General features: G+C 45.6%; 1 protein-coding gene across 1 annotated transcript in view; it reads left to right on the top strand.

The window, feature by feature from the left end:
* Positions 1–852: 852 nt before the first annotated feature.
* Positions 853–27,596, top strand: part of SLC35G1 (solute carrier family 35 member G1) — a 46,027-nt gene continuing 19,283 nt past the window's right edge. Inside the window, exon 1 of the mRNA XM_040361760.1 lies at positions 853–1,167. Coding sequence (XP_040217694.1) covers positions 888–1,167 — 280 coding nt within the window. The 5' untranslated portion in view covers positions 853–887. The remainder of the gene's footprint in view (positions 1,168–27,596) is intronic.

Below are 27,596 nucleotides of genomic sequence, written 5' to 3'. Positions count from 1 at the left end.
TGATGTTATGGGACACTCTGATGGGACATTGATTCTTTCTTAAAAATGGGGGGGGCAGTTTGCCATCTTTGCCTTGGGCACCAAATGGCCTTGTCCCAGCACTGAGTAGGACATAGATGAGAGGAGTGTCATTTATCACTGTGTACTATATACATCCACATGTGTGACTCTATAGTCACATGGGCTGCACAGATCAGACAAATTAGGAAATGAAGAACTTGGAAGGAAACTGAAATTGAGCATGCTCAGTAGAGGACACAATCTCAGGCTGCAGTGGGGTCACACTCTGTTATATAGGATGTAATTCGTTTTTCATAGTCTGGGTTTAATGACACTTTAAGTGCCCCACTTCCCAAATGCACAATAACAGATATTTAGACACACAGTGGGCAGCTGGTGGACAAATTGCACAAAAGAGAGTATGCACTTTTTTTTTTTAGCTGCAGAAAAGCGCACGCCGCGCGATATTCAGTTACCATGATTTTTGGCACACAATTTTTCATGCACATTAGCAAAGCGCACCCTGGGGTACCATTAAGAAGTAACCGCTCTCTATTCTGCCTGCAAAAATAAAAACTTGCGTGTTTTTGTGCGCTGCGGGGAGGTGTGCGATTTTGCGTGCGTTTCTTTCATCCCCTTGCATTTGCAAGCTCCATTTTATGCATTAATTTTAGCTTTGTAAACATCCGATTTTATTAGAATATCTATAAGACTATGAATGTTTATGAGTGTGTCTGTACAGAGAGATCCCAATGTCTCTGCTCCTGTGGCTCCAGTCTATGTCACTGTCTAGCCCCGCCCCCGTTCTTAAGGGCTGCTCTCTGCTGCCACCTGTGGCCAGTCATTAAACGCACAAAGTACCGGTGTGATCAGATCCCCGGGCCGCCATGGGCAGCGAGGATCGGGATGTCAGCGAGGAAGATCCGGAGGTACTGGAGCTGGAAGGACTGGGCCGGGCCCCCCCTCTGCAGAGGAATGGATGCGTCCAAAACTCCACATGGGATGCGGACGGGCAGAGCGGCGCACTCAGCGCAGAGGGGGGGACGGGGGATCCAGGTGATATTACCCTGGTCACCTCTGACTGTCCCCGAGCTGTGGTCACTCCGGGGGAGAAGAGCCGCTGTCCGCCCATGTTCTGTGTCCGGTTCATGGTGACCAAGGAGAGCGGTAAGAAGTTTTATTCTTTATATCCCGGGGAATGGTGACACTTCTATAGAATGATCTCTTCTTTTATAACACGTGACGTCATCATAGAGGACAACCCCCAGCCATACATTGATCATGGTACCTCCACTCTCATCACCCCTATTCCACTGACCCCTGACCTCACTATATGATGTAACATTGTAACTATACAATGTAATAACACGCTATGTAATAACACACTGTACAATGTAATAATACACTGTTCAATATATAACAACACTGTACAATGTAATAATACACTGTTCAATATATAACACAACACTATACAATGTAATAAAAAACTGTAAAATATATTCACACTGTACAATATACAACAAAACACTATACAGTGTAATAAGATACTGTACAATAAAAAAAAACACTATACAATGTAATAACAACACTATATAATATAATAACACACTACAATATAAAACAAAACACTATACAACATAGTAAAACACTGTACAATATAAAACAAAACACTATACAACGTAATATAACACTATACAATACAATAACACACTGTACAATATAAAACAAAACACTGTACAGTACAATAACACACTGTACAATATAAAACAAAACACTATACAACGTAATAAAAACACTATATAATATAATAACACACTACAATATAAAACACTATACAACATATTAAAACACTGTACAATGTAAAACAAAACACTATACAACGTAATATAACACTGTACAATAAAATAACACACTGTACAATTTAAACAAAACACTATACAATGTAGTGCCGACACGCGTGCCCGGCGGGCGCGATCACTGCCAGGCCCCCGCGATCGCTAGTTACAGAGCGAGAACCCGGGAGCTGTGTGTGTCAGGGGGTGAAATGACTGATCGCATGTTCATACAATGTATGAACAGCGATCAGTCATTTCCCCAAGTCAGTCTCACCCCCCCCTTCAGTTAGAACACACCCAGGGAACATAATTAACCCCTTCCTCGCCCCCTAGTGTTAATCCCTTCCCTGCCAGTGACATTTTTACAGTAATCATTGCATTTTTATAGCACTGATCGCTATATAAATGCCAATGGTCCCAAAAATGTGTCCGAAGTGTCCGCCATAAGGTCGCAGTACCGATAAAAATCGCTGATCGCCGCCATTACTAGTAAAAAAAACAACAATATTAATAAAAATGCCATAAAACTATCCCGTTTTGTAGACGCTATAACTTTTGCGCAAACCAATCAATAAACGCTTATTGCGATTTTTTTTTTTAAGAAAAATATGTAGCAGAATACGTATCGGTCTAAACTGAGGGAAAAAATATTTTTTTTTATATATTTTTGGGGGATATTTATTACAGCAAAAAGTAAAAAATATTCATTTTTTTTTCAAAATTGTCGCTCTATTTTTGTTTATAGCGCAAAAAATAAAAAACGCAGAGGTGATCAAATACCACCAAAAGAAAGCTCTATTAGTGGGAAAAAAAAGGACACCAATTTTGTTTGGGAGCCACGTCGCACGACCGCGCAATTGTCAGTTAAAACGACGCAGTGCCGAATCGCAAAAAGTGGCCCGGTCATTGACCAGCAAAATGGTCCGGGGCTGTAGTGGTTAAAAACTGTTTTTAACCAATAGAAAACGAATTACCAGGCAAGAAAACGCCTGAAAAAAGTGTGCATTTCACGTGTGCTCATTTCTTAGTGGCCAAAACACAAGCTCCAGGCGACAATACGCTCGGGGTGAATATATCCGGTTGTTTATCAGGCTTTTTGTAAGCATTATTTATAAGGTTTCTTTTTTTTTATCAATTTTAGCTAATGAAAAGCTAAGAAAGAAAATGCCCCCAAAAACTATTTTTGTACATTTTTTTTCAGGTTCTCCTATTGAAATCTCTTAGGCCACATTCACTTATACCTATTACAGACACGTGGTTATTCCCACGAGTCGCATAGGGCAGTCCATTGATTTCACTAGGCTACCCTACGTGTGACATGGAGCATTTTCCTGCGTTCTAGTGTGAAGTTTTTACCATGAGTATTTGTGCGCATTTGCTTGCCGTGTTTGGGGTGCTATTAACAATTATTGACACCGTAACATGCATTCCTGGAATGCACATATGTGAATGAAGCCTCTTTTTATTACAGGTATTTATATAGTACTGACATTATACACAGCGCTTTACATCCTATACATACACATCAGTCCCTGTCCTCAAGAAGCCTCCAATCTAAGGTCCCTGCCTCCCTTACATACACATATTAGAGACTATTAGCTAGATTCACAGAGAGTTACGGCATGCTTCAATTTTTTTTTGTCGTTTTTTTAGAAGACATAAAATGACGTTTTCCCCCACACACGGTCAATTAAAGTGACGTTTTTAAAAACGTCATTTTTTTTCATCACATAAAACGACCGTGTGTACGCGGCATTATAGCTGGATTCACAAAAAGTTACGGCGGCGTATCAGTAGATACGCCGTCGTAACTCGGAATCTAAGCCGTCGTATGTTTAAGTGTATGCTCAAACTGAGATACACTTAAACCTAGCTAAGATACGACGGCCTGCGCCGTCGTATCTTAGGGTGCAATATTTCCGCTGGCCGTTAGGTGGCGCTTCCGTTGAGTTTGGCATAGAATATGCAAATGACTAGATACGCCGATTCACGAACGTACACTTGCCCGTCGCAGTAAAGATACGCCGTTTCCGTAAGAGGTACTCCGGCGTAAAGATAAAGCTGCCCCCTAGGTGGCCTAGCCAATGTTAAGTATGGCCGTCGTTCCCGCGTCTAAATTTCTAAATTTTACATCGTTTGCGTAAGTCGTCCGTGAATGGGGCTGGACGTAATTGGAGCAATGCACACTGGGATATGTACACGGGCGGCGCATGCGCCGTTCGTAAGAAACGTCAATCACACCGGGTCACTAGTCATTTACATAAAACACGCCCCCCTGTTCCTAATTTGAATTAGGCGCGATTATGCCGGCCCATTTACGATACGCCGCCGTAACTTAGGAGGCAAGTGCTTTGTGAATACAACACTTGCCTCTCTGGCTTAAGGCGGCGTATCGTAAATACGATACGCTACGCCGCCTGAAAGTTACGCTGCCCTACCTGAATCCAGCTATTAGTCTTTGGACTAAAATGCCATTTTAGTCCTATTTTAGTCATCTCAATTGTTTTAGTTTTAGTCCTATTTTAGTCGACTAAAATGGTATTTAAGTTGGTCGACCAAAATGTTTTAGTTGTTTTTAAGGCCCGTACACACCATCGGATTTTCCGACAACAATTGTGTGATGGAAGGTTTTTGTCGGTTAGTCTAACCATTTGTACGCTCCATCGGACAATTGTTGTCGGAATTTCCGACAACAAATGTGGGATAGCATGCTCTCAAATTTTCCGACAATAAATTATCCGATCTCCCACTGGAGAAACAGCAGCCGCTGTTTCAGGTCGGTTTGCGGGCGCTATTTTTAGCGCAATAGCGCCTGCAGTCCGCCCCAGTGTGAAAGGGGTCTAAGGGTTTACAACCACTTTAACATCATTACCGATATTCATGGTTGCTCAGAGGTGATTGTAGCAATGGCTGCTTACAGTACAGAGTTGTCAGGCATAGAGCACGATGCGCAAGATTAATGAATGATTTACATTCATGCATTGCGGCAAAGCGTGTGCTACTGCAACACATGTGTTGATGCAATGCGGTGCCATTAAAGCTTTTGTTACCCCAACAATTTATATTCCTGATATGTGTCTGCTGTACCACTTGTATGAGAAAGCATCCTGTTCTCTTTGTATTGCTTCCTTTGTGTGAAATCCCTGGTGATCCTGCTAGTCCCCATGCTTTCCTATTAAAAACTGACCACACTTACCATGGGTGCTCATCGTGGTCAGTTCTCTAGCTGTGCTGGGAAATCAGTATGCTCTACTCCAATGATCAGACTTGCCCTGACACGGGATATGCTTTGTTCATATTTCATGTCTGAGGTTTACAACCACTTTAAAGTAGAGCTCCACCCAAAAGGGGGTAAGCCCGCTTGCCTTCCTCCTCCCTGCCTCCGGTGCTACATCTTGTGGGGGGAGCAGGAACTCAGCCGCTAGTTCGACCCTCGCCGCAGCCGGCCCATTGAGAAAGTGCAACGCAATTTATTTGGTGGGGGTGGGGTTGGCGCTCCGCTTAAAGCGGCGTTCCACACAAAAATGAAACCTCTGCTTTTTGGAACCCTCCCCCCCTCCGGTGTCACATTTAGCACCTTTCAGGGGAGGTATAATACAGGTATTTGCACCCACTTCCGGGCGGGGGTCATGCCCCTTCTCCCCCCCCCCCCGCTGTCTTCTGGGAAACACACAGGTCCCAGAAGACAGCGGGGACCAGTTAGGATGCACAGCGCGACTCGTGTATACGCAGTAGGGAACCGGGAAGTGAAGCTGAAAGGCTTCTCTTCCTGATTCCCTCACCGAGGATGGCGGCGGGGGCAGCCGAGAGACGAGCGATTGATCGGCTTCGGCTGTCGACATCGCGGGCACCCTGGACAGGTAAGTGTCCATTTATTAAAAATCAGCAGCTGCAGTATTTGTAGCTGCTGGCTTTTAATATTTATTTTTTAGACGGACCTCCGCTTAAATGCAGAACTAAAGACAAAGGGCCAGATCCACATACATTTGCATCGGCGCAGCGTATCAGAGATACACTACGCCGCCGAACCTTACCTGGCGTATATTCGAATCCTCAGCGAGTTCGCGCCTTAAGTTACGGCGGCGTAGTGTATTTCTGGCGGCGGATTTCAAATTGGGCGGGTTGGGGGCGGGTTTCATTTAAATGAAGCGCGTCCCCGCGCCGAATGAACTGCGCATGCGTCGTCCAGAAATTTCCCGCCGCGCTTTGCGCGAAATGACGTCGCAACAACGTCATTTTTTTAACTAAGACGTGAGTTACGTCCATCCCTATTCACGGACGACTTACGCAAAAAAAAATTCAAATTTCGACGCGTGAACGACGGCCATACTTAACATGGCAATTCTATGTATACGCCGGAAAATACCAGCTTTAACTATACACCGGAAAAAGCCGACTACAGACGACGTTAGAAAATGCGACGGCCACGCGTACGTTCGTGGATCGTCGTAAATCGCTAATTTGCATACCCGACGTGGAAAACGCCACCCAGCGGACGCCGAAGTATTGCATCTTAGATCCGAAGGCGTACGAAGACGTACACCTGTCGGATCTAACCCAGAAGCCGTCGTATCTTGTTTTGAGGATCCAAAATAACGATACAACGTGTGAAATTCGAAAGTACGCCGGCGTACTTGCTCTGTGGATCTGGCCCAAAAAGATCTTGGTCCCTATTAGCAGTATGTAGCAGTTCCTTGGGGGATTCCCCAGTGCTGGTGCGGATGCTGACTGGGGGACACTATTGTACCTGCATGGTGGGGGAGGAGAGGGTCAGGTTTTTGTGGTTAAAAAGAAAATAACATTGTATATCTTCATAGATGAGTTTGCTTGACATTCAGTTTTTTGTTTGCAAATTATTTTTATTGGGTACAAAAAAAGTGGTAGAAAAAAGTGATTTCATATGTTAAGGGAAATGCATTACATAATTCTTACAAGTAAGATTATGTTATTAAAGTATACAGTAGTTGATAGATGTACATTGGTATGGTTGACTAACATGCTAACAGTAGTATCCTTGAATTCCATAAACAACTTATATCGTTCAATGATCTCTAATGAAAAGGACAGTGGAACCTTGGATTACGAGCATAATCCATAGGGGTGCAACGGATCAAAAAACTCACGGATCGGATCGATCCTCCGATCAAAGTCACGGATTGGATCAATTTTCGGATCAGCAAAATAAAAAAAACACCATACAAATCTTGTTACACCCACCAGAGTTTTAGATTTCACAGTTATTTTGAACACAAAACGGAGCTTATGTGCTTAAATACAGTTAGCCGGATTCATAGAGAGTTACGCCGGCGTATCAGTAGATACGCCGTCGTAACTCTGAATCTACGCCGGCGTTAATTTAAGAGTATTCTGGAAACCAGATACGCTTAAATTAGGCTAAGATACGAGCGGCGTAGGAGTCTCCTACGACGTCGTATCTTAAAGTGTAATTTTTAGGCTGGCCGCTAGGTGGCGCTTCCGTTGAGTTCGGCGTAGAATATGTAAATGACTAGATACGCCGATTCACGAACGTACGTGCGCCCGTCGCAGTAAAGATACGCCGTTTCCGTAAGAGATACGCTGTGTAAAGATAAAGCTGCCCCCTAGGAGGCGTAGTCAATGTTAAGTATGGCCGTCGTTCCCGCGTCGAAATTTGAAAATTTTACGTAGTTTGCGTAAGTCGTCCGTGAATAGGGCTGGACGTAATTTACGTTCACGTCGAAACCAATACGTCCTTGCGGCGTACTTTGGAGCAATGCACACTGGGATATGTACACGGACGGCGCATGCGCCATTCGTAAAAAACGTCAATCACGTCGGGTCACGAGTAATTTACATAAAACACGCCCCCCATCCTCATTTGAATTAGGCGCGCTTACGCCGGCCACACTTACGCTACGTCGCCGTAAGTTAGGAGGCAAGTACTTTGTGAATACAGTACTTGCCTCTCTGACTTAAGGCGGCGTAGCGTAAATACGATACGCTACGCCGCCTTAAAGATGCGGCGCTCTACTTGAATCTGGCCAAGTATATGTAAATCTGACGGACTGTTTACATTACACTGTTAAATTTTAAAAGCCGCAGCAAACCTGCTGACCTTACATGCTTGCCCCCTTCTTATTATCATTACTGTGCAGGAGTGTGGGGTGGAGCAAGATGGCGGCGACGAAACGTCACTTCCTGACGAGACAGCTGCCGCCTCTCTGGAGCTAGGCCGAAGCCGGGGCCTTTCCTATGGCCGAGGCTGCGGAGCGCTCCACGGATCGCGTGGTGTGTCGATCCGAACAGGGTGACCCATTCGGATCACGGATCGGTGACAATCCGTTGCACCACTAATAATCAAGCATAATCCGTTCCAGGAGAATGCTTGTAATCCAAAGCACTCGCATTTCAAAGCAAGTTTCCCCATAGAAGTCAATGGAAACTAAGATAATTTGTTCCACATTGACTTCTATTGTATGCAGTACAGCATGTGGCCAGAGGTAGGGAGGTGTCGGAGAGACTCGGAAATACTTGGAGACCGCTCAGAGCCACTTGGAAATGCTCAAACACTCGGTCGCAGAGTGTTTCTGAGTGCATCCGAGCGGCGCCGAATGGCTCCAAGTGTCACCGGCGCCCCCGCACCTCTGGCCAAATGCGGTACTGCATACTTCTTGAATCCTGCTAATTTTGTGAGACAACACTCACAAACCGAGTCAGGATTTAAAAAAAATAATAGCTCGTATTGCGAAACGCTCATTAACCGCATTACTCGCAATCCGAGGTATTACTGTATTGTTGTTCAGGGTTTAAGAAGTGTTTAGAATAATTGAACCAGGGGTCCCATTTTTTTATCATATAAATGATTTGTATTATGTAAGATGTGAAAGATTTTTGTCCATGAGGTTAACATTGTTAATTCTTACTTTCAATTGGGCTAGATGAGGATTTCCAATGATATGCTATTAGACAGTGTATGGCAACACATAGGGCTGTATTCAGGTAGATCGGCGCATCTTTCTGCCGGCGTAGCGCATCTCATATGCGCTACGCCGATGTAACACAGGGAGGCAAGCAGAGTATTCACAAAGCACTTGCTCCCTACGTTGCGCCAGCGTAACGTAAATTATTCGGCGTAAGCCCGCCTAATTCAAAGTAGGTGGACGGTGGGCGTGATCCATTTAAATGAACCGTGACCCCATGCAAATGATGGGCCGAACGAACAGCGCATGCGCCGTCCCGTTGACGCTTCCCAGTGCGCATGCTCAGAATCACGTCGGATCGAATGCCTAAGATACGTCGAATCACTGAACGTAACCTACGCCCAGTCATATTCACGTAGTCCTACGTAAACGACGTAAAATACGACGGCTGTTCCATGGTCCATACCTTTGCATGGGATGCGCCTCCTTTAGGTGGAATAACTTTACGCCGGACGTACGCCTTACGTAAACAGCGTATATTACTGCGACGGGCGCAAGTACGTTCGTGAATCGGCGTATCTCCCTCATTTGCATATTTGCAATGAGGCGGCCAGCGTAAATATGCGCCCAAGATACGCCGGCGTAGGAAAGTTACGTCGGTCGGAGGAAGCCTATTTTCAGGCGTATCTAGTTCTGTGGGCACGGCGCATTGATACGACGGCGCACATTGACACTTACGCGGCGTATCTGTAGATACGCCGGCGTAAGTGTTACGTGAATCCAGGCCATATTGTGTGGATCAGTCTCATATGGCCTGACATTCAGGCTTAACAGTTCACAAGGTTTCTCTCCAGTGAGTGCTTCAGTTATGAAATGTTTACTTCTAATGCATGTGAACTGATGCAGAAGATACGTAGAGATAAGCTGATTCAGTGTGGTTTGGGGAGATCAGCTGACACACTAAATAGCAGATGTGGCTGTCAGATGAGCAGAATAGTGACTATTTGTAAACTGGTTCAACGTTGACCAGCTTAGGGCAGGAGAATCATACTAGTATGAGAATGCCTTTTTTAGGGCTTATGCACATGTGTATATGATGTTACGTCAGAGATGTATTATGGCCTAGGCCGACAAGGCCCAGGCCTAGGGCGGCATTTTGCGGGAGGCGGCGAAAAAGCTGTCCCCCTGTGCTCATCCCACCCTGTCCCCCTGTCCTCATCCCACCCTGTCCCCCTGTCCTCATCCCACCCTGTCCCCCTGTCCTCATCCCACCCTGTCCCTTTGTGCTCATTCCACCCTGTCCCCCTGTGCTCATCCCACCCTGTCCCCCTGTCCTCATCCCGCTGGGTCCCTCTGTCCTCATCCCATGAAAATGACAGGACGGGTCTTAAAAAGGAAGGGGTGCGTCATATATAAAGTAGGGGGTGCGCGAGTTTCACCAGGCCTAGGGCAGCACAAAACCTAAATGCACCCCTGGTTACGTACATGCATGCATACACCATATAGCGCTCCTGCCACCAGTCATTACATGTCATCACATGCAGATCCTGTTCTTCTTATGAATAGTAATTATATTGTACAGACATAGCGGTCTGTGGGTGAAACTCGGAATAGTTCTAGGGAAAGTACTATCACAGTGACTTTGCACAGAAGTCTGATGCAATCACAGCTCAATCCCCATGCAAAGTACACCCGGTATGATTCAGAAATCTCTTCTGCATTCCAGAGCTGAGATTATTACAGTTTGTTGATTAATTTCTGATCCCAGGTAGCAGTGCTGCCAGTTTAACCCAACTGTGATCAGTACAGTAGATACAGGGGCACACATGGGCACCGACAGCTTGTTGCTTGGACTTCGAGTTCAATTGCAATGTATGCCAAAAAAGGTATTCTGGAGTTTACTAAATACAAATTACAGTCTTTCTTGATTCTTTATTATGGTGTTGCACTAAGTATAATTAAAGTTAAAATATTTTGTTTTGTTTTGGATAGAGTGGAGAGGGATTAGAATCCCTGTAAGGTTTTTGTTGCTGTCTGTGCCCCCATTAGGAATACGTACCCTCTATATTTGTCCTGCGTATTGTTATCACTGAGACTGAAAGTGAAAGAATGCCCCAAGTTTTGGGTTGTCAGAAGAACAAAAATAGGGGGAGCTCTTCCATTGGGGACACTAGTTCTGATGACCCTAGTGCAGTGATGGTCAGCCTTTCTGAGCCCGAGTGCCCAAACTGCAACACAAAACCAACTTATTTATTTCAACACTGCAATTACAAATATAGCATATGGGGAGTACATCATGTGATAGAAATATTCTCAAAGTCTTTATGGCTTTATATAAGTCTGTAGCTCAGGGCGAACCGCAGGGGGAGGTGGAAGCAATCTCCAGGTGACATACAAGAGAGAAGGATATAGAGGTGCCTCTAAGTGCAGACTACTGTATTTGCCGGCGTATAAGACGACTTGGCGTATAAGACGACCCCCTATTTTTCCAGGAAAAATGTTTGTTTTGGGATATACTCGCTGTATAAGACTACCCCCTTCCTACTAGTCTTTCTGGAAGCTGAGGGGTAGCCAGAACATCCGCTGACAGAAACAGGCTTTTTTTCAAATCTCACTGTGCCATTACATTACATGCCTCACTGTGCCATTACATTACATGCCCCCACTGTGCCATCACTTTCCCCCACTGTGCCATCACTTGCCTCCACTGTGCCATCACTTGCCTCCACTGTGCCATCACTTGCACCTCACTGTGCCATCACTTGCCCCCACTGTGCCATCACTTGCCATCACTTGCCTCCACTGTGCCATCACTTGCCCCCCACTGTGCCATCACTTGCCCCCACTGTGCCATCACTTGCCCCCACTGTGCCATCACTTGCCCCCACTGTGCCATCACTTTCCCCCACTGTGCCATCACTTTCCCCCACTGTGCCATCACTTTCCCCCACTGTGCCATCACTTTCCCCCCACTGTGCCATCACTCACTTTTTGCAGAGTCTGGCTTCCAGGCCGATAACAGTCTCCGTCACGCTGCAGGCGTCCATGATTTAAAAGCCGCGCCTTCTCCTCAGATTGTTCCGTGATAGGCAGAACACAAATTGTCCTCTCGTCCGAGAATGAGAAGGCATCCATGATAGGAGGAACACAGAACAGAGGCACTGCTGGGAAAATTTGTGTTCCGCCTATCACGGAACAATCTGAGGAGGAGGCGCGGCATTTAAATCATGGACGCTCGCAGCAGCCGGAGACTGTCCTCGGCGTATAAGACGACCCCCGACTTTGGATGCATTTTTTTGCATCCAGAAAGTCGTCTTATACGCCAGAAAATACGGTAATTAAAAAGTATTTATTAATCACATAATTGTAAGAGAGCAACTCACATTTTTGTAGACAGATATGGGCATATACAGTCAGGTCCATAAATATATGACATCGACACAATTTTAATCTTTTTGGCTCTATACACCACCACAATGGATTTGAAATGAAACGGACAAGATGTGCTTTAACTTCAGACTTTCAGCTTTAATTTGAGGGTATTTACATCCAAATGAGGTGAACGGTGTAGGAATTACAACAGTTTGTATATGTGCCTCCCACTTTTTAAGGGACCAAAAGTAATGGGACAATTGGCTGCTCAGCTGTTCCATGGCCAGGTGTGTTATTCCCTCATTATCCCATTTACAAGGAGCAGATAAAAGGTCCAGAGTTAATTTCTATTTGCATTTGGAATCTGTTGCTGTCAACTCTCAATATGAGATCCAAAGAGCTGTCATTAGGCTGAAAAAAAAAAACAAACCCATCAGAAAGATAGCAAAAACATTAGGTGTGGCCAAATCAATGTTTTGGAACATCCTTAAAAAGGAAGAACGCACCGGTGAGCTCAGCAACACCAAAAGACCCGGAAGACCACAGAAAACAACTGTGGTGGATGACCGAATAATTCTTTCCCTGGTGAGAAAAACACACTTCACAACAGTTCTCTCAGGTTGAAGGGATTTCCTCTCATTTCCCATTTTGGCCAATGGGTCAGGACGTAAAAGGAAATCTCCCTAGGACACAGATGGCAAAAAAAACCCAATAATATTACCCCCTTACTTTTGTCCAAAATGAAAAAAATGTTTTGCCTTTAGTTCTACTTTGTATAATGTAAATTGCACCTTTCATTTATGGCATTGCAGAGGAAGACAGAAACAAAAAAAAAAAAAAGGTTATTCTGGCGCTAAGCAGTCTAGGGTGGAGAGGTAATTTGTATAAAAAAAAGTTCCTAGAAAGAGTCAGATAATGGTAGAAAACAATTTATAAAAAATGGCGGTCACTCAGAACATGGCTGAAGCTATCCCAAAGAGGATTGGGCTGTACTCTTGGATCTGTGTAAAAAGAAAGTCATGGGAAGTGCCACTATTAGGTAGATTCAGGTAGAGTTAGGCCGACTTATCAGTAGATAAGTCGACCTAACTCAGAATCTACGCCGACTTATGTTTAAGCATATGCTCAAACAGAGATACGCTTAAACATATCTAAGATACGACGGCTTGCGCCGTCCTATCTTAGATTGCAATATTTTGGATGGCCGCTAGGTGGCGCTTCCATTGCGTTCGGCGTAGAATATGTAAATTAGAAGATACGCCGATTCACGAATGTACGCCCGGCCGATGCAGTACTTTTACGCCGTTTGCGTAAGAGATAGGCCGGGTAAAGTTAGAGCTAGGCCCTAGTGGAATAGTAATGTTAAGTATGGCCGCCGTTCCCGCCGCAAAATTCGAAATTTTTACGTCGTTTGCGTAAGTCGTCCGCGAATCGGGATTTACGTCGTTTACGTCCACGTCGAAATCAATAGGCCCGTGGGACGTACTGGGAAATGTAGGCGCCCGGCGCATGCACAGTTTGCAAAAACGTAAAAAACGTGAGGTCAAGCCTCATTAACATTAAACACGCCCCCCCCAACACATTTGAATTAGGCGCCCTTACGCCCGCCGATTTAGGCTACGCCGTCGTAACATAGCAGGCAAGTACATTGAGAATCATGTACTTGCCTAGCTTACTTACGGCGTCGTAGCCTAAACACGCTAAGCTACGCCGCCGTAACTATAGGCTCTGCTACCTGAATCTACCTATATATGTCTGAAATTGCATCTTATGCGTTAGGATTTTCTGTTGGAAAAACCCTGGATGGTTTTTCCGACTGAATTCTGCTCAAGTTTGGCTTGCACACACACAGGTACACAACAGCTGGCTGTGTGTGTAGAAGGATCTAGGAGAGAGGGCTAAAATGCTGTTGGAGCGTGGCGTCAGGCACGATGACGTTACCGGACGAGCCGCGACTATGCCGGTCAGTGTGCATTCCTTTGTCAAGCTCTTCCGAGCTTCGGCTGCTGGGGGGTAGTGATCTGGCGACTTATAGCTCGCCTGCCCACAGAGAGCTCTGCATGCCAGCTGTGGCACATGTGCCATAGGTACGCCATCACTTCCATAGTGTTATTTTCTCAGGCTGGAGGGATTTCCTCTCATTTCCCATTTTGGCTATGGGACAGGACGTAAAAGGAAATCTTCCCAATAGGACACAGATGGCAAAAAACGAAAAAAAAAACTGACAGGGGTTATTACCCTCCCTTACTTTTTCCAAAATGAAAACAAAGTTTTGCCTTTAGTTCTACTTTGTATAATGTAAATTGCACTTGTCATTTATGGCACTGCAGAGGAAGACAGAAACAAAAGAAAAAAAGGTTATTCTGGCGCTAAGCAGGCTAGGGTGGAGAGGTAATTTGAATAAAAAAAAGTTCCTAGAAGGAGTCAGATAAATATTCTATAATGGTAATTTTTTTTTATAAAAAATGGCGGTCACTCAGAACATGGCTGAAGCTATCCCAAAGAGGATTGGATTGTGCTCTTTGATCTGTGTAAAAAGAAAGGCATGGGAAGTGCCACTAGTTGTCTGAAATTGCATCCTATGCCGCATACACACGATCGGATTTTCCGTCGGATGGTTTTTCCGACAGAATTCTGCTGAAGCTTGGCTTTGCATACACACGGTCACACAAAAGTTCTCTGAACTTTCATCCGTCAAGAACGCGGTGACGTACAACACTACGATGAGCCGAGAAAATGAAGTTCAATGCTTCCGAGAATGACCGGAGCCAGGTCCCAGGACATACACACACTCCAACTACCAAAAGCTCACTTGAAGGTTATCCCCACTGACTGGTAACTGATATATTACCAGCCTCCTGCATTGGCCTCCTTACCTGGCCATTACTGTGAGCATTTCCTGGCTTACAGGACGTCTATGTCCTGGGACCCATTATCACCTCTTTAATCTTTAAAGGCCCTATCGGGCATACAGGTCTGTTCTATTAGACTTGGTCATAGTTCATACGCACTTATCGTTCAACTGGGACCCGCTCTCTGGGAACAAGAGACTTTGTGCCTCTAGACCGTCTCCTGACGAAGCGAAAGCGAAACTAGTCGAGACTCGAGACTTATGGTCTCATGATTTCAATTGCTTCACCGATATTTACCCCGTCTGCTAAATGGGGATTGCACAACCGGTGACCTGATTGTGGTCAAGTTTGTATTTTTTGTAATGTTTGTATGTTTTGTAATTTTATTCTTGTCTTTAATGTTTATTTGTTAATAAATGCTTTCATAAATATGAATTATTCAGGTTTCTAAACCTTATTATTAAGTACCGGTATAGTCCTCCCTGCCCACATTGCTTCATTGGAGTCTCGAGGTTAGTTGGGGAATCCTTGAGACCCCTCTATTTTTCTGCTTCCAAGAATGGCACGAATTGTTTCTAAGAATGCGTCAGAATTTTGCGAGTCGGAATTGCTACAGACGATCGGATTTTCCGATAGGAATGTGTTCCTTTGGAAAATTTGAGAAGCAGCTCTCAATCTTTTGTTGGTGAAAATTCCGACAGCTAAAGTCCGATAGAGCCTACACACGGTTGGAATTTCCGTTCAAAAGCTCACATCGGAAAACTGCCATGAGAGCTTTTGGCCGGGAAAACCGCCCGTGTGTATTCTCCATCTCAGTTTTCCCAACAGAAAAAAAAAAAAGAGAACCAGCTCTCTTTTTTCCCGCCGGAATTCTTGGAGGGTTTTTAACCCGGCAGTTTTCCTATGGCAAACACTGCGATGGAGCATACACGCGGCCGGGATTCCCGACCAAAGCTCTCATGGCAGTTTTCCTGTGAGGAAACCCGGTTCTCGGTTTTCTCCTCGGGTTTCCTGGCGGACTTTTTACCGCCGGGAATCCCGTACGTGTGTACGAGGCTTCAGTGTGTGCTATTGACAGACTACATCATAAATTGATCATGTTTGATTTTGCCCAAAGTTCCTCCTTAAAGCGGATGTTCTGCCAAAAAAAAATATTAAAAGCCAGCAGCTACAAATACTGCAGCTGCTGACTTTTAATATTAGGACACTTACCTGTCCTGGAGTCCAGCGGCGTCCGCAGCAGAGGACGAGCGATCGCTCATCACCCTGCTGCTCCCCCCGCCATCCACGGTGAGGGAACCAGGAAGTGAAGCGCTCCGGCTTCACTGCCCGGTTCCCTACGGCGCATGCGCGAGTCGCGCTGCGCCCGCCGATTGGCTCCCGCTGTGTGCTGGGAGCCGAGTGTTCCCAGCACACAACGGAGGGGGGGGGGGCGACGGGATGTGACGCAATGCCTGTCTTTTGCCCGTGAATGTCGGGCCGGAAGTGGGTGCAAATACCTATCTTTAGACAGGTATCTGCACCCCCCTCCCCCCTGAAAGGTGTCAAATGTGACACCGGAGGGGGGAGGGTGCCGATCAGCGCGACTTCACTTTAGGGTGGAGAACCGCTTTAAGCAGATCTCTGTCTCAGAGGAAGGCAGAACAGTCCCCTGTGCTAGGAACTGCCAGGCTACTGGTTTCTCTATATTGATTTGTTTGTGGAGAACTTTGTAACAGGAGACAGAGGTAAGGAGTATGCTCCACTGCTAGCATAGTCACTCTAGTCTACTTTTATCAACATCGCACCCACGTGTTTTCACTGTAACCAATGAGAAGACCTATAAGTGTCTTATTGATACGATGTGTAATCATTAATCATACAGGTCATGTGTCACCCTCTTACAATCATACTGTAATGGAGATGCTAAACATGAGATGTGTATACATTTATTTTGTCACGTTACCTTTACTTTGTTAAATTTAATTAAAGAATTTGCTTTGTGTTATCAGATATTTAAGAATATAATAAAGTGATATTCACTGCTTTAACCACTTAAGCCCGAAAGGATTTCCCCCCTTAATGACCAGGCCATTTTTTGCGATACTGCACCCAAAAAAAACGTAAAGCCTTTTTTCCCCCACAAATTAAAGCGGAGGTTCACCCTAAAAACATGTATATACCATTCCATCCAGCATACTGCCGACATGCATAGTATGCTGTTTTTTTTTTTTTCGCTGTACATACCGCCGTATAGCTATATTCCCCCCCGGCTTCCGCGTAGTGGATCCCGCGGGAGTGGGCGTTCCTATTCAGAGACTAAGTGATTGACGTGATGACAAAAGCTTCCACCCGATGCATAATGCGCGTCACCAGTTTCCGAAAGAAGCCGAACGTCGGTGCGCAGGCGCCGTATAGAGCCGACTCGCAGTTTGGCTTCTTTCGGAAACTGGTGACGCGCATTATGCGCCGGGTGGAAGCTTTTGTCATCACGTCAATCACTTAGTCTCTGAATAGGAACGCCCACTCCCGCGGGAGGCACTACCCGGGGGGAGGGGGGGGATAGCTATACAGCGGTATGTACAGCGAAAAAAAAACAGCATACTGTACATCAGCCCTCAAAATTTCCACTCGCCTACTAGCATTTGGCGAGTGGATTTAAGCTGGGGGCGAGTGATGACAGGGCTGCATGACCAATCTCCCTCCAATCTGTGCCTACACTTAGAGTCCCGATAAGATTGGCGGCCGAATAGGAAAGGTGCATGCTCGGGAAAAGTAGTCTGTTGAGCCGCGCACAGGCAGAGCAGTACACAGGTGCTCTCCTTACAATTCTCATTAAGCCATGGGACCTAACAGTATGACCTCTCTGAGCCTGCCCCCCTCCCCCGGGCCCCGACCAATGTAGCTGGAGAGCAGAAAGTAATGAGTGAGGTGGAGGATTGCGAAAATTACCACTCCGGTGCAGCGCTCACTGAAAGTTGCCCTGACATGACAGCGGCAGCCTTCTAGTTTGTGCAGTTTTCTTCTCCTTGTGCTCTATGTAAGTGTCCAACAGTTTAGCCTGAGCACTGTGAACAGACTGGTCTCAATGTGTGCTGGCACTGTCAGTGTGCGCTGTGCTATGGTGTCAATGGCTGTGCAGTTGTGTGGATCTCAGCGCTGGATTGTACTCCCTCCCGCTGTGCTGCAGCTCCTCTCCTCTCTGCCAGCCTGAATAAAAGGGGGAAGTGGGGACATGCAAGCGTGGAGCCGCGCACACAGGCTCCTGATGATGAAATGAATGGGAGAGAGGATAGATGGGAGTTGCAGAGGAGACAGCAAGAGAATGGGGAAGAGACCCAGTTCTAGTGCCCTGTCCCTCTGGTCTGCCCCCAGTGCCCTGTCCCTCTGGTCTGCCCCCAGTGCCCTGTCCCTCTGGTCTGCCCCCAGTGCCCTGTCCCATTTTGTTAAAGTTGTTGTTGGTAATATTGAATTTTGTAACTTGATTCTGCATAAAACATTGTCACTCCATGAGATAATCTACGAGGACGTGTTTACGGGTGCAATTAGGCGCAGGGCAGTGTATGAATTAGGTGGGGCAACTGGTGGCGAGTAACTCTTGAGGCCTGGCTAGTAGCTCAGGACTTGAAATTTTGAGCCCTGCTGTACATGTCGGCAGTATGCTGGATGGAATGGTATATACATGTTTTTAGAGTGAACCTCCGCTTTAAGCTTTCTTTTGGTGGTATTTGATCACCTCTGTGGTTTACATTTTTTGCGCTATAGTATAAATAAAAAACACCCCCCCAAAAAAATCTAAAACAAAAAGAAAAAGGTCTGGTGTCACCAGTGGGCACCTCCATTCCTAATAATAACAAATATCATATATACAAGAAGTCTCCCTGGGACTTTAAATGCCATGAGCACAGTTAAGCCACTAAGTTACAGAAGTAAACTCAGTAAAAAAAAATTAATCAAAAAAACGTATCAGGGGTGTCCAAACTTTTTTCGAAGAGGGCCAGATTTGATTAATTGAACATGCATGAGGGTTGACCATTTTGTCTGCCATTCTTGAAACCATTGAAATTTGGTCTAAGTGTGTTCGCACTATATCTTTTGTGGCCCCAACGAATCCCAGAGCGCCGCTCAGGACTAAGGATGAGCTTGGGTGTGTTATTTGGATATACTGTATTCATCGGTGTATAACACGCACCTTCACTTTAAGAAGGAAGTTTCAGGATTTTTATTTTAAATAAAGAACTGTGAAGCAAAACAAGGGCCAGTACCCATCAATGCCGCCTAATCAGTGTCCATCCATCTGCAACTTAACCATTGCCATGAATGCAGCCTCACCATTGCCACCAGTGCAGGCTGATCGATGCCCATCTGCAGCCTCGGAGGGGACAGGGAGGGGGGCGGGCGATTGCCAACAGATTACATACAGCAGAATCTCCTGTTTACACATCAGCCTCTTTCATACAAAGTCCCGCCTCCTATGATAGCACAGTCGTCCAATGGCAGTCCAGGAGACGGGACTTCCTATTACAGAGGCCGCCAAGTAAACACGAGATTCTCCTGTATGTAATCTGACAGCGCTTGTCTCGCCCCCCTCCCTGTGCCCTCCGAGGCAGCGTGGATAAATACAGTATGTTTATTTTGTGGCCCTGGGGGCCACAAAAGATATATAAAATCTATCCAAATGACCAGGGGGGCCAAATTAAACTGGAACGCGGGCCACAATTGGCCAGCGGGCCGGACTTTGGACATGCCTGGTATGCATACATGGGTGATGAAAACAATTCCTGAGCCAACAAGGTTGCACATAATAAAATGAAAATTATTGCATGAATGTCATACAGTATGCACAGGCATGAAAAGAACCGACACGTTTCTGCAAGGTTGTAGCTCGCTTCCTCAGGGGTAGATGCATGTTTGATGTGTCTAAAAAAACACAGAGAAATATGTACAAATTGATGAATGTATAGGACGACTGGTGAGGGGGGCCAGAGGTAGAAAAACCCCATACTCGTCAATCGATGCAGCCAGAGTATCAATTGCTGGATTTCCCCAGGGGAAAAATATAAAAAAAAAAATTTCTTCCTCAGTTTAGGCTGATATCCATTCTTCAAATTTTTTGGGGTAAAAAAACGCAATAAGCGTATATTGATTAGTTGGCGCAAAAGTTATAGTGTCTACAAAATAGAGCATCTATTTATGGCATTTTTATTATTATCATTTTTTTTAACTAGGAATGGCGACGATTGCCGGATTGCGGCAGACAGATCAGACACTTTTGACACTTTTTTGGGGACCATTGACATTTATACAGCAATCAGAGGTAAAAATAGCCACTGATTACTGTGTGAAATTATCTGATGGGACAAGCACGAACATTTTTCTAGTATGATTTTCGTGCAATCAGAACCGTTGTCGTCTAAAAATACAATACATATACAATACATTACATCACTTCCGATTTTTTTATTCTGTGGAATCAGAATTTTTCGTAACGTTGTTCGATAATCTCATTGTGTGTATCTGGCATTAGGCTGTACAGGTAGTAAACGTAATCTTGGTACTCTAGGTCACCTGAGGTAAAATGGTACACACCAGGTTGGGCCTGATAAGGATTGGCAATTATAAAGGGATATATAATGTAATAAAATAAAAACGTTGGTAATACTGAGTGCTAAAACATGCCAGAAGAGGTCAAAGGCCTGCTAAGACTGCTTGAGAATTATTCTGTGCTATTATCTGTGGCTGTTTTAACCTTTGAGGTAAACTTTAAAGCCCAACAGGCACAAGTAATGTATCAGTTACAGCAGTTTTATATTATGCTGGCAGAAAAAAAACCCCCACCATGCTGCATTTATTCTACATTTTATACAGGTATACTTTTTTTTTTTTTTTTTTTTACAGCTCCAGCTGTACTTTTATGCCTGCTTGGATGCAAGCTCTGCAGCCCTTGTAGACCCCAGAGCTACGGCCACATCTCTACCAGGCCATTCAGAAAATGGAGCCTGGTGCCATGTGTTTTGTGAATGGCCTGGAGATGGGGGGTGTGACTATTGATGGGGTCTTTGTGGCGTGCATCGCTTACATTGGAGCAGGCACAGAACTACAGTGGAAGCTGTACTTCTGGCATGTAATTGGCAGGAGGTTTCATTTACGCAGTATAACTGCTGTAATACTGGTAATATTTTTGTGCATGTAGTTGGGTGCAATATGTCTTTACATCATTATACATTCCTGGGTATAGATTACATATATGGGATGAAATCCCCTTAGTCTGATTTGGAGAGGGAAGGGGGGTGAGATCAGAGGCAGCTCTTTAATTAGGCAAATTAGGCGGTCGCCTAATGCCTAGCACTCACAGGGGCCTCGCGCCCTCCTAACTTACCCAATGCATTACCCCAGTTTTTAGGGACAGGGGACCTTAACCACTTGCTTACTGGGCACATAAACCCCCTTCGTGCCCAGGCGAAATTTCAGCTTCCGGCACTGTGTCGCTTTAACTGACATTTGCGCGGTCGTGCGACGTGGCTCCCAAACAAAATTGACGTCCTTTTTTCCCCACAAATAGAGCTTTATTTTGGTGGTAGTTGATCACCTCTGCGGTTTTTATTTTTTGCGCTATAAACAAAAAAAGAGCGACAATTTAAAAAAAATATATTTTTTTTTTACTTGTTGCTATAATAAATATCCCAATTTTTTTTTAAAAAAACTATTTTTTTTCTCAGTTAAGGCCGATACGTATTTTTCGACGTATTTTTGTAAAAAAAAAAAAAAAAATTGCAATAAGCGACTGGTTTGCGCAAAAGTTATAGGGCCAGATCCACAAAGAGCCACCGTAACTTAAATATTCTGATTTAAGTTACACTGCCGCAAAATTTCTACCTAAGTGCCCGATCCACAAAGCACTTACCTAGAAATTTTCGGCTGTGTAACTTAAATCCGTCCGGCGCAAGGCGTTCCTATTTTCATGGGGCGAGTTCCATTTAAATTAGGCGCGCTCCCGCGCCGGACGTACTGCGCATGCTCACGACGTCATTTTCCCGACGTGCATAGCGCGGTTTTACGTTACGCCGGGTTTTGAGAATCGCGCCGGGTAAAAAAAGTTGCGTTGGGAAAAAAAGAAGATACGGCGGGAAAAAAAATTTTTGAAAAAAAAATAACAGCGTCGCGGGTAAGAAGGGTCTACTTTTACAAGGTGTAAACAGTTTACACTTTGTAAAAGCAGCCCTAATTTTACGATTGCAACGTAAGTATTTACGGAGATTTCACGAAGCTAAACCGCTTCATGGATCTCCGTAAGTGCTCATTTGCATACACGAAGCGGCATTTCGACTCGAAATGCCCCCAGCGGCGGATGCGGTACTGCATCCTAAGATCCGGCAGTTTAAGTCCCTTACACATGTCGGATCTTCTGCCTATCTATGGTAAACTGATTCTGTGGATCAGTTCCAAAGATAGAAACAGGGATACGACGGCGTATCAGTAGATACGCCGGCGTATCCCTTTTGAGGATCTGGCCCATAGCGCCTACAAAATAGGGGACAGAATTATGATTTTTTTATGATTTTTTTTTTTACTAGTAATGGCGGCGATCTGCGATTTTTATTGGGACTGCGATATTGCGACGGACATATTGGACACTTTTGACACAAATTTGGGACCATTCACATTTATACAGCGATCAGTGCTATAAAAATGCACTAATTACTGTATAAATGTGACTGGCAGTGAAGGGGTTAACACTAGGGGGTGAGGAAGGGGTTAAATGTGTATCCTAGGTGTGTTCTAACTGTGTGGGGGGAGGGGGGTGACTGGGGGAGGTGACCGATGCTGTGTCCCTTTGTACAAGGGACACAGATCGGTCTCCTCTTTCCCTGAAAGCACGTGGAGCTCTGTGTTTACACACAGAGCTCCACGTCCCTGCTGTGTTCCCGACGATCGCGCGGACATCGCGGCCGCCAGTTACACGCATCGGCTTCCCAGCTATGCGCCGGGACAGTGTTTACCCGTTGCGCGCCCCCCAGAGGCGCGCGCGGGTAATGCACTTCAAATGACGTCCAAAGACGTCCAGTTGGCACCTGAGAGCCGCGCTGTTGACGTCTTTTGTCAATAGCGCGGGTCTCGAATGGTTAACACTGCTGTGCTCAGGCAGCGTTAAGAGTCCTGACTCAGAATCGGAGCCGCCAACATCCCTAACAACCAGTGAATATCGGTGACCCCACCCCTTGTGACGTCAATGACCCAGCATGCCCTCAGTCAATGACGTTGCAAGGGGGCAGGTTCACCAGGTGACATCACCGGGTGGCCCCGCCCCTTAGTTATTAAAGAGCAGGATCTGGAGGCCATCTTGTTAAAGGGGGCTTTTAGATTCTGATAAGCCCCCTGCCCGCAGACCCCCACAACCACCGGCCAGGGTTGTGGGGAAAAGGGCTCTTGTCCTTGAATTATTTTTCCCATCATGGGAGTGAGTGGGGCCCCATGTCAAGTTTTGCCTAAGGCCTCACAAAGCCTAGACCCACCTCTGGGTGAGATGCACACTGCAGCAATTATGTACAGTATGTATGTTGTGTGTGTGTGTGTGTGTGTGTGTGTAGTACAGCTGAGAGAGTGTTATTTCAGAATTCTGGTTAGTAAACAAGTATTTATGGCCATGCAAGTTTCTGAAGAAACTTCTAAGCAAAGCATACTGAGAGAAGCTTAGTGTACAGTCCTGGCACCTATGGGTGTCCAGATTAATTAACCCTCGTGTGCATACATTGCAGTTACATCATCCTGCCCCAGCCAATCAGTGTGGCTGAAGATGCTGGAAAAAGACCAGGTGAGGATGTTGGCACCGGTTAGGGAACTTGCAGACGTCACCTTCTGGGGAGGAGGTGAGGTATTTATAGAGTATAAGTTCACCTTTAATGCTCAGTCACTGAATATATAAAACTTGTTATGAAAGTACTGCCCTCCCCTGCTGTTCCATTTCTCCAGGAATCAAACCCTGTGTAAGCTCTGTGTCGGATGATGTTGGAGCTTACAAAGGGTTGGTGTTGTCATCCTCCTCACATGACTATGCATGCCCAAGCTAAACCGCTTCGTGGATCTCCGTAAGTGCTCATTTGCATACGCGAAGCAGCATTTCGACTCGAAATGCCCCCAGCGGCGGATGCGGTACTGTATCCTAAGATCCGGCAGTACCGCAAGATCTCATGGGAGGGAGTCAGAGCATTGGGGAATGTGAATCAGGGCGGAGGTAGGCTGTTAGTTTGCTGTAAATTGACAAAATTACAAAGTTTCTTTTAATGGTATAGTACAGACAGTAAACTGGCCCAGGGTCACCATGTCTAAGGGCCCTTTCACACGTACGTACGGACAAACGGTCCATTTTTTACAAGTCCGTAAACGGACTTGTAATGCTTCCCTATGGGATTGCAGACGTTAGCGGATGATGCATCCACTAACGTCCGCAAACATCCGCGTCCACAAAGATCCGCTTTTTCGGACGGAAGAAAACCCTATTTTTCTTCCGTCTGGCGGAACGGATCGGATGAATACGGACACACGGTCCGTATTCATCCGATTCCCCATAGAGGAGAGCGGAGGAAAGACAGGGCGGTCTCTGCACAGTGTGCTCTGCTCAGCGGGGATTTATGGATGATCCCCGCTGAGCTGATGGACACACATGGGGCGGATCAATACGGATCTGCTCCGTGTGAAAGGGCCCTAAGTCTGCTTTACTGTAAATAAAAGTATATCAAAAAGGCCCCAATGAGGTTCTGTCTACTAGGACTACTTTCTGCCCTGATCCTGGACCCTTAGACCGGGTTCACACTTTGCCCTGTGACTTGAAGTCCGACATCCATCCGACTTCATTGAACAGGGATTGACTTTGATCCCGACAATGCCAGGCTCTTTTTGTCTGGTATGAATCTTTAGGGTGAACTCCAGGCAAAAAAAAAGTGGCGTGTCTCCCCCCCCCCCAAAAAAAAATCCATACCAGACCCTTATCCAAGCACGCAGCCCAGGAAAGGGGTGGGGACGAACGAGCGCCCCCCCCCCCCTGAACCGTACCAGGACGCATGCCCTCAACATGGGGGGTGGGTGTTATGTTGAGGGCATGTGGCCTGGTACGGTTCAGGGGGGGGGTAAAGTTCCCCTTCAAGAGCATCAGAGCACAAGTTGCATGCCAAAGTCGGATCAGTTAAGACGGCAATCCGACTTCCGTGATATTCAGTGGGCTGAAGTAGGATTAAAGTTGGACCAAAGTAGTGGAGGGAGCATTTTCGAAGTCGCACAGCTATGATTAAGCACCATTGAGAGCGGTGTGAAACGCGTTGGCAGTTTTCAATTTTAATCTGTTTTGTACGGACTTTATCTTCAATAAGGGAAACAACTTTTTTGCAGCTATCCAGATCTTTATTTGCTCATATCAGAACGACTTTTGTCGGACCAGTTAAGACAGTTCCCATAGAGAAACATTGATTTTCACACGTCATGCGACATAAGCTCCCAATGTTGGAACGTTTGTCGTACGAGTGTGAACCCAGCCTTAGGGCCAGTTCACATCTGATCAGTGTATTATAGGTGTGTTATGTTTTAGGCGTATTACCATTGAACCCTATATAGCATGCATTTTCATGAAGTCAAAGTTGCAGCAAGCAGAAGTTTTTGTTTTTTTGCCCCGCAAATAAAACGCACAGGTGTGAACAAGGCAGATGTTCCCAGAGGGGGGTTGAGGACAGAGTACAGTCTGCTCTCCTCACAGCCTCCTTCAACATAGTCAAACCGCTGCACCGGCCCTCGTAGTGCTGCTGCCTTAAAGTGGAACAAAATTAGGTCCTGCTAAATCACTTTAGGCTGGCCCATTTTGCAGGTATAGCATAAAACATAAACATAAAAAATAAGTGCCTATACTGGTTACAATCCAGTTAACCTGGAGGTTCACCCAAAAACTAAATTTTTAACATTAGATTGAGGCTCATTTTGTGAAGGGGAATCGGGTGTTTTTTTTAAATCGAAGCAGTACTTACCGTTTTAGAGATAGATCTTCTCCGCCGCTTCCGGGTATGGGCTGCAGGGCTGGGCGTTCCTATTTGATTGACAGGCTTCAGACGGTCGCATACAGCGCGTCACGATTTTCCGAAAGTAGCCGAACGTCGGTGCGCAGGCGCCGTATAGAGCCGCACCGACATTCGGCTTCTTTCGGCTACTCGTGACGCGATGTATGCGACCGTTGGAAGCCTGTCAATCAAATAGGAACGCCCAGTCCCAAAGACCATACCCGGAAGCGGCGGAGAAGATCTCTCTCTAAAACGGTAAGTACTGCTTCGATTTAAAAAAAAAAAACCCGATTCCCCTCCACAAAATGAGCATCCATCTAATGTTAAAAATTGTTTTTTGGGTGAACTCCCGCTTTAAACACTATCTCACCCTGCTCTGCACATGCTCAGTTACTCTCAATTTTTGCCACTGTGCCAAAAATCAGAGCCACTAGAGGCCGATATTATTATTATTACTATACAGGATTTATATAGCACCGACAGTTTACACAGCACTTTACAACTTGAGTGTAGACAGTACAAATACAATACACTTTATTACAGTTAGAATCAGAGGAATCGCGATATGCTGACAGTCTAAAGATTTACTACTGCTCAAGGGGCTCTGAGCTTCAGCAAAATGGCGGCCTCCAGCAAGAAGAGACAGGAGCAATGCTGGAGGCCATTTACACCACACACTCATTTTGGTACCATAATTATTAATGTAGAACAGTGGTTCTCAACCCTCTAGTGCCGTGACCCCTTGATAAAATTTCCCAAGTTGTGGGGACCCCTAACAGTAAAATTATTTTCATAGCGTGGGTTGAAAGCACCCAAGGCAAGACAAGTAATTTGCGCCCCTAACCCTAACATTTAGCGCTTCCTGAGTGCCTTCCACTCGTACAGTATTAACCACTTGCCGACCGCGCACCGCCGTTCTACGTCGGCAAGTTGGCTCTGTAGTATAACGTCCTCTCTCTCAGCCGCCACTAGGGGCGCGCGCGCCCCCCGCTCGCCCCCGACTCCCGTGCGTGTGCCCGGCGGGCGCGATCGCCGCCGGGCACACGCGATCGCTCGTTACAGAGCAGGGACCGGGAGCTGTGTGTGTAAACACCCAGCTCCCGGTCCTGTCAGCGGGGGAAACGCTGATCTTCTGTTCATACAATGTATGAACAGAGGATCAGTGTTTCCCCTAGTGAGGCCACCCCCCCCCACAGTAAGAACACACCCAGGGGACATACTTAACCCCTTCCCCGCCCCCTAGTGTTAACCCCTTCACTGCCAGTGGCATTTTTATAGTAATCCAATGCATTTTTATAGCACTGATCGCTATAAAAATGCCAATGGTCCCAAAAATGTGTCAAAAGTGTCCGAAATGTCCGCCATAATGTCGCAATACCGAAAAAAAATCGCTGATCGCCGCCATTACTAGTAAAAAAAAATATTAATAAAAATGACATAAAAATACCCCCTATTTTGTAAACGCTATAACTTTTGCGCCAACCAATCAATAAACGCTTATAGCGATTTTTTTTTTTACGAAAAATAGGTAGAAGAATACGTATCGGCCTAAACTGAGGAAAAAAAATGTTTTTTTATATATTTTTGGGGGATATTTATTATAGCAAAAAGTAAAAAATA

The sequence above is a fragment of the Rana temporaria genome, chromosome 8 (genome assembly GCF_905171775.1).
Source record: "Rana temporaria chromosome 8, aRanTem1.1, whole genome shotgun sequence".
In the NCBI taxonomy this organism is placed as follows: Eukaryota; Metazoa; Chordata; class Amphibia; order Anura; family Ranidae; genus Rana; species Rana temporaria.
This window is presented reverse-complemented; position numbering and strand designations above follow the sequence as displayed.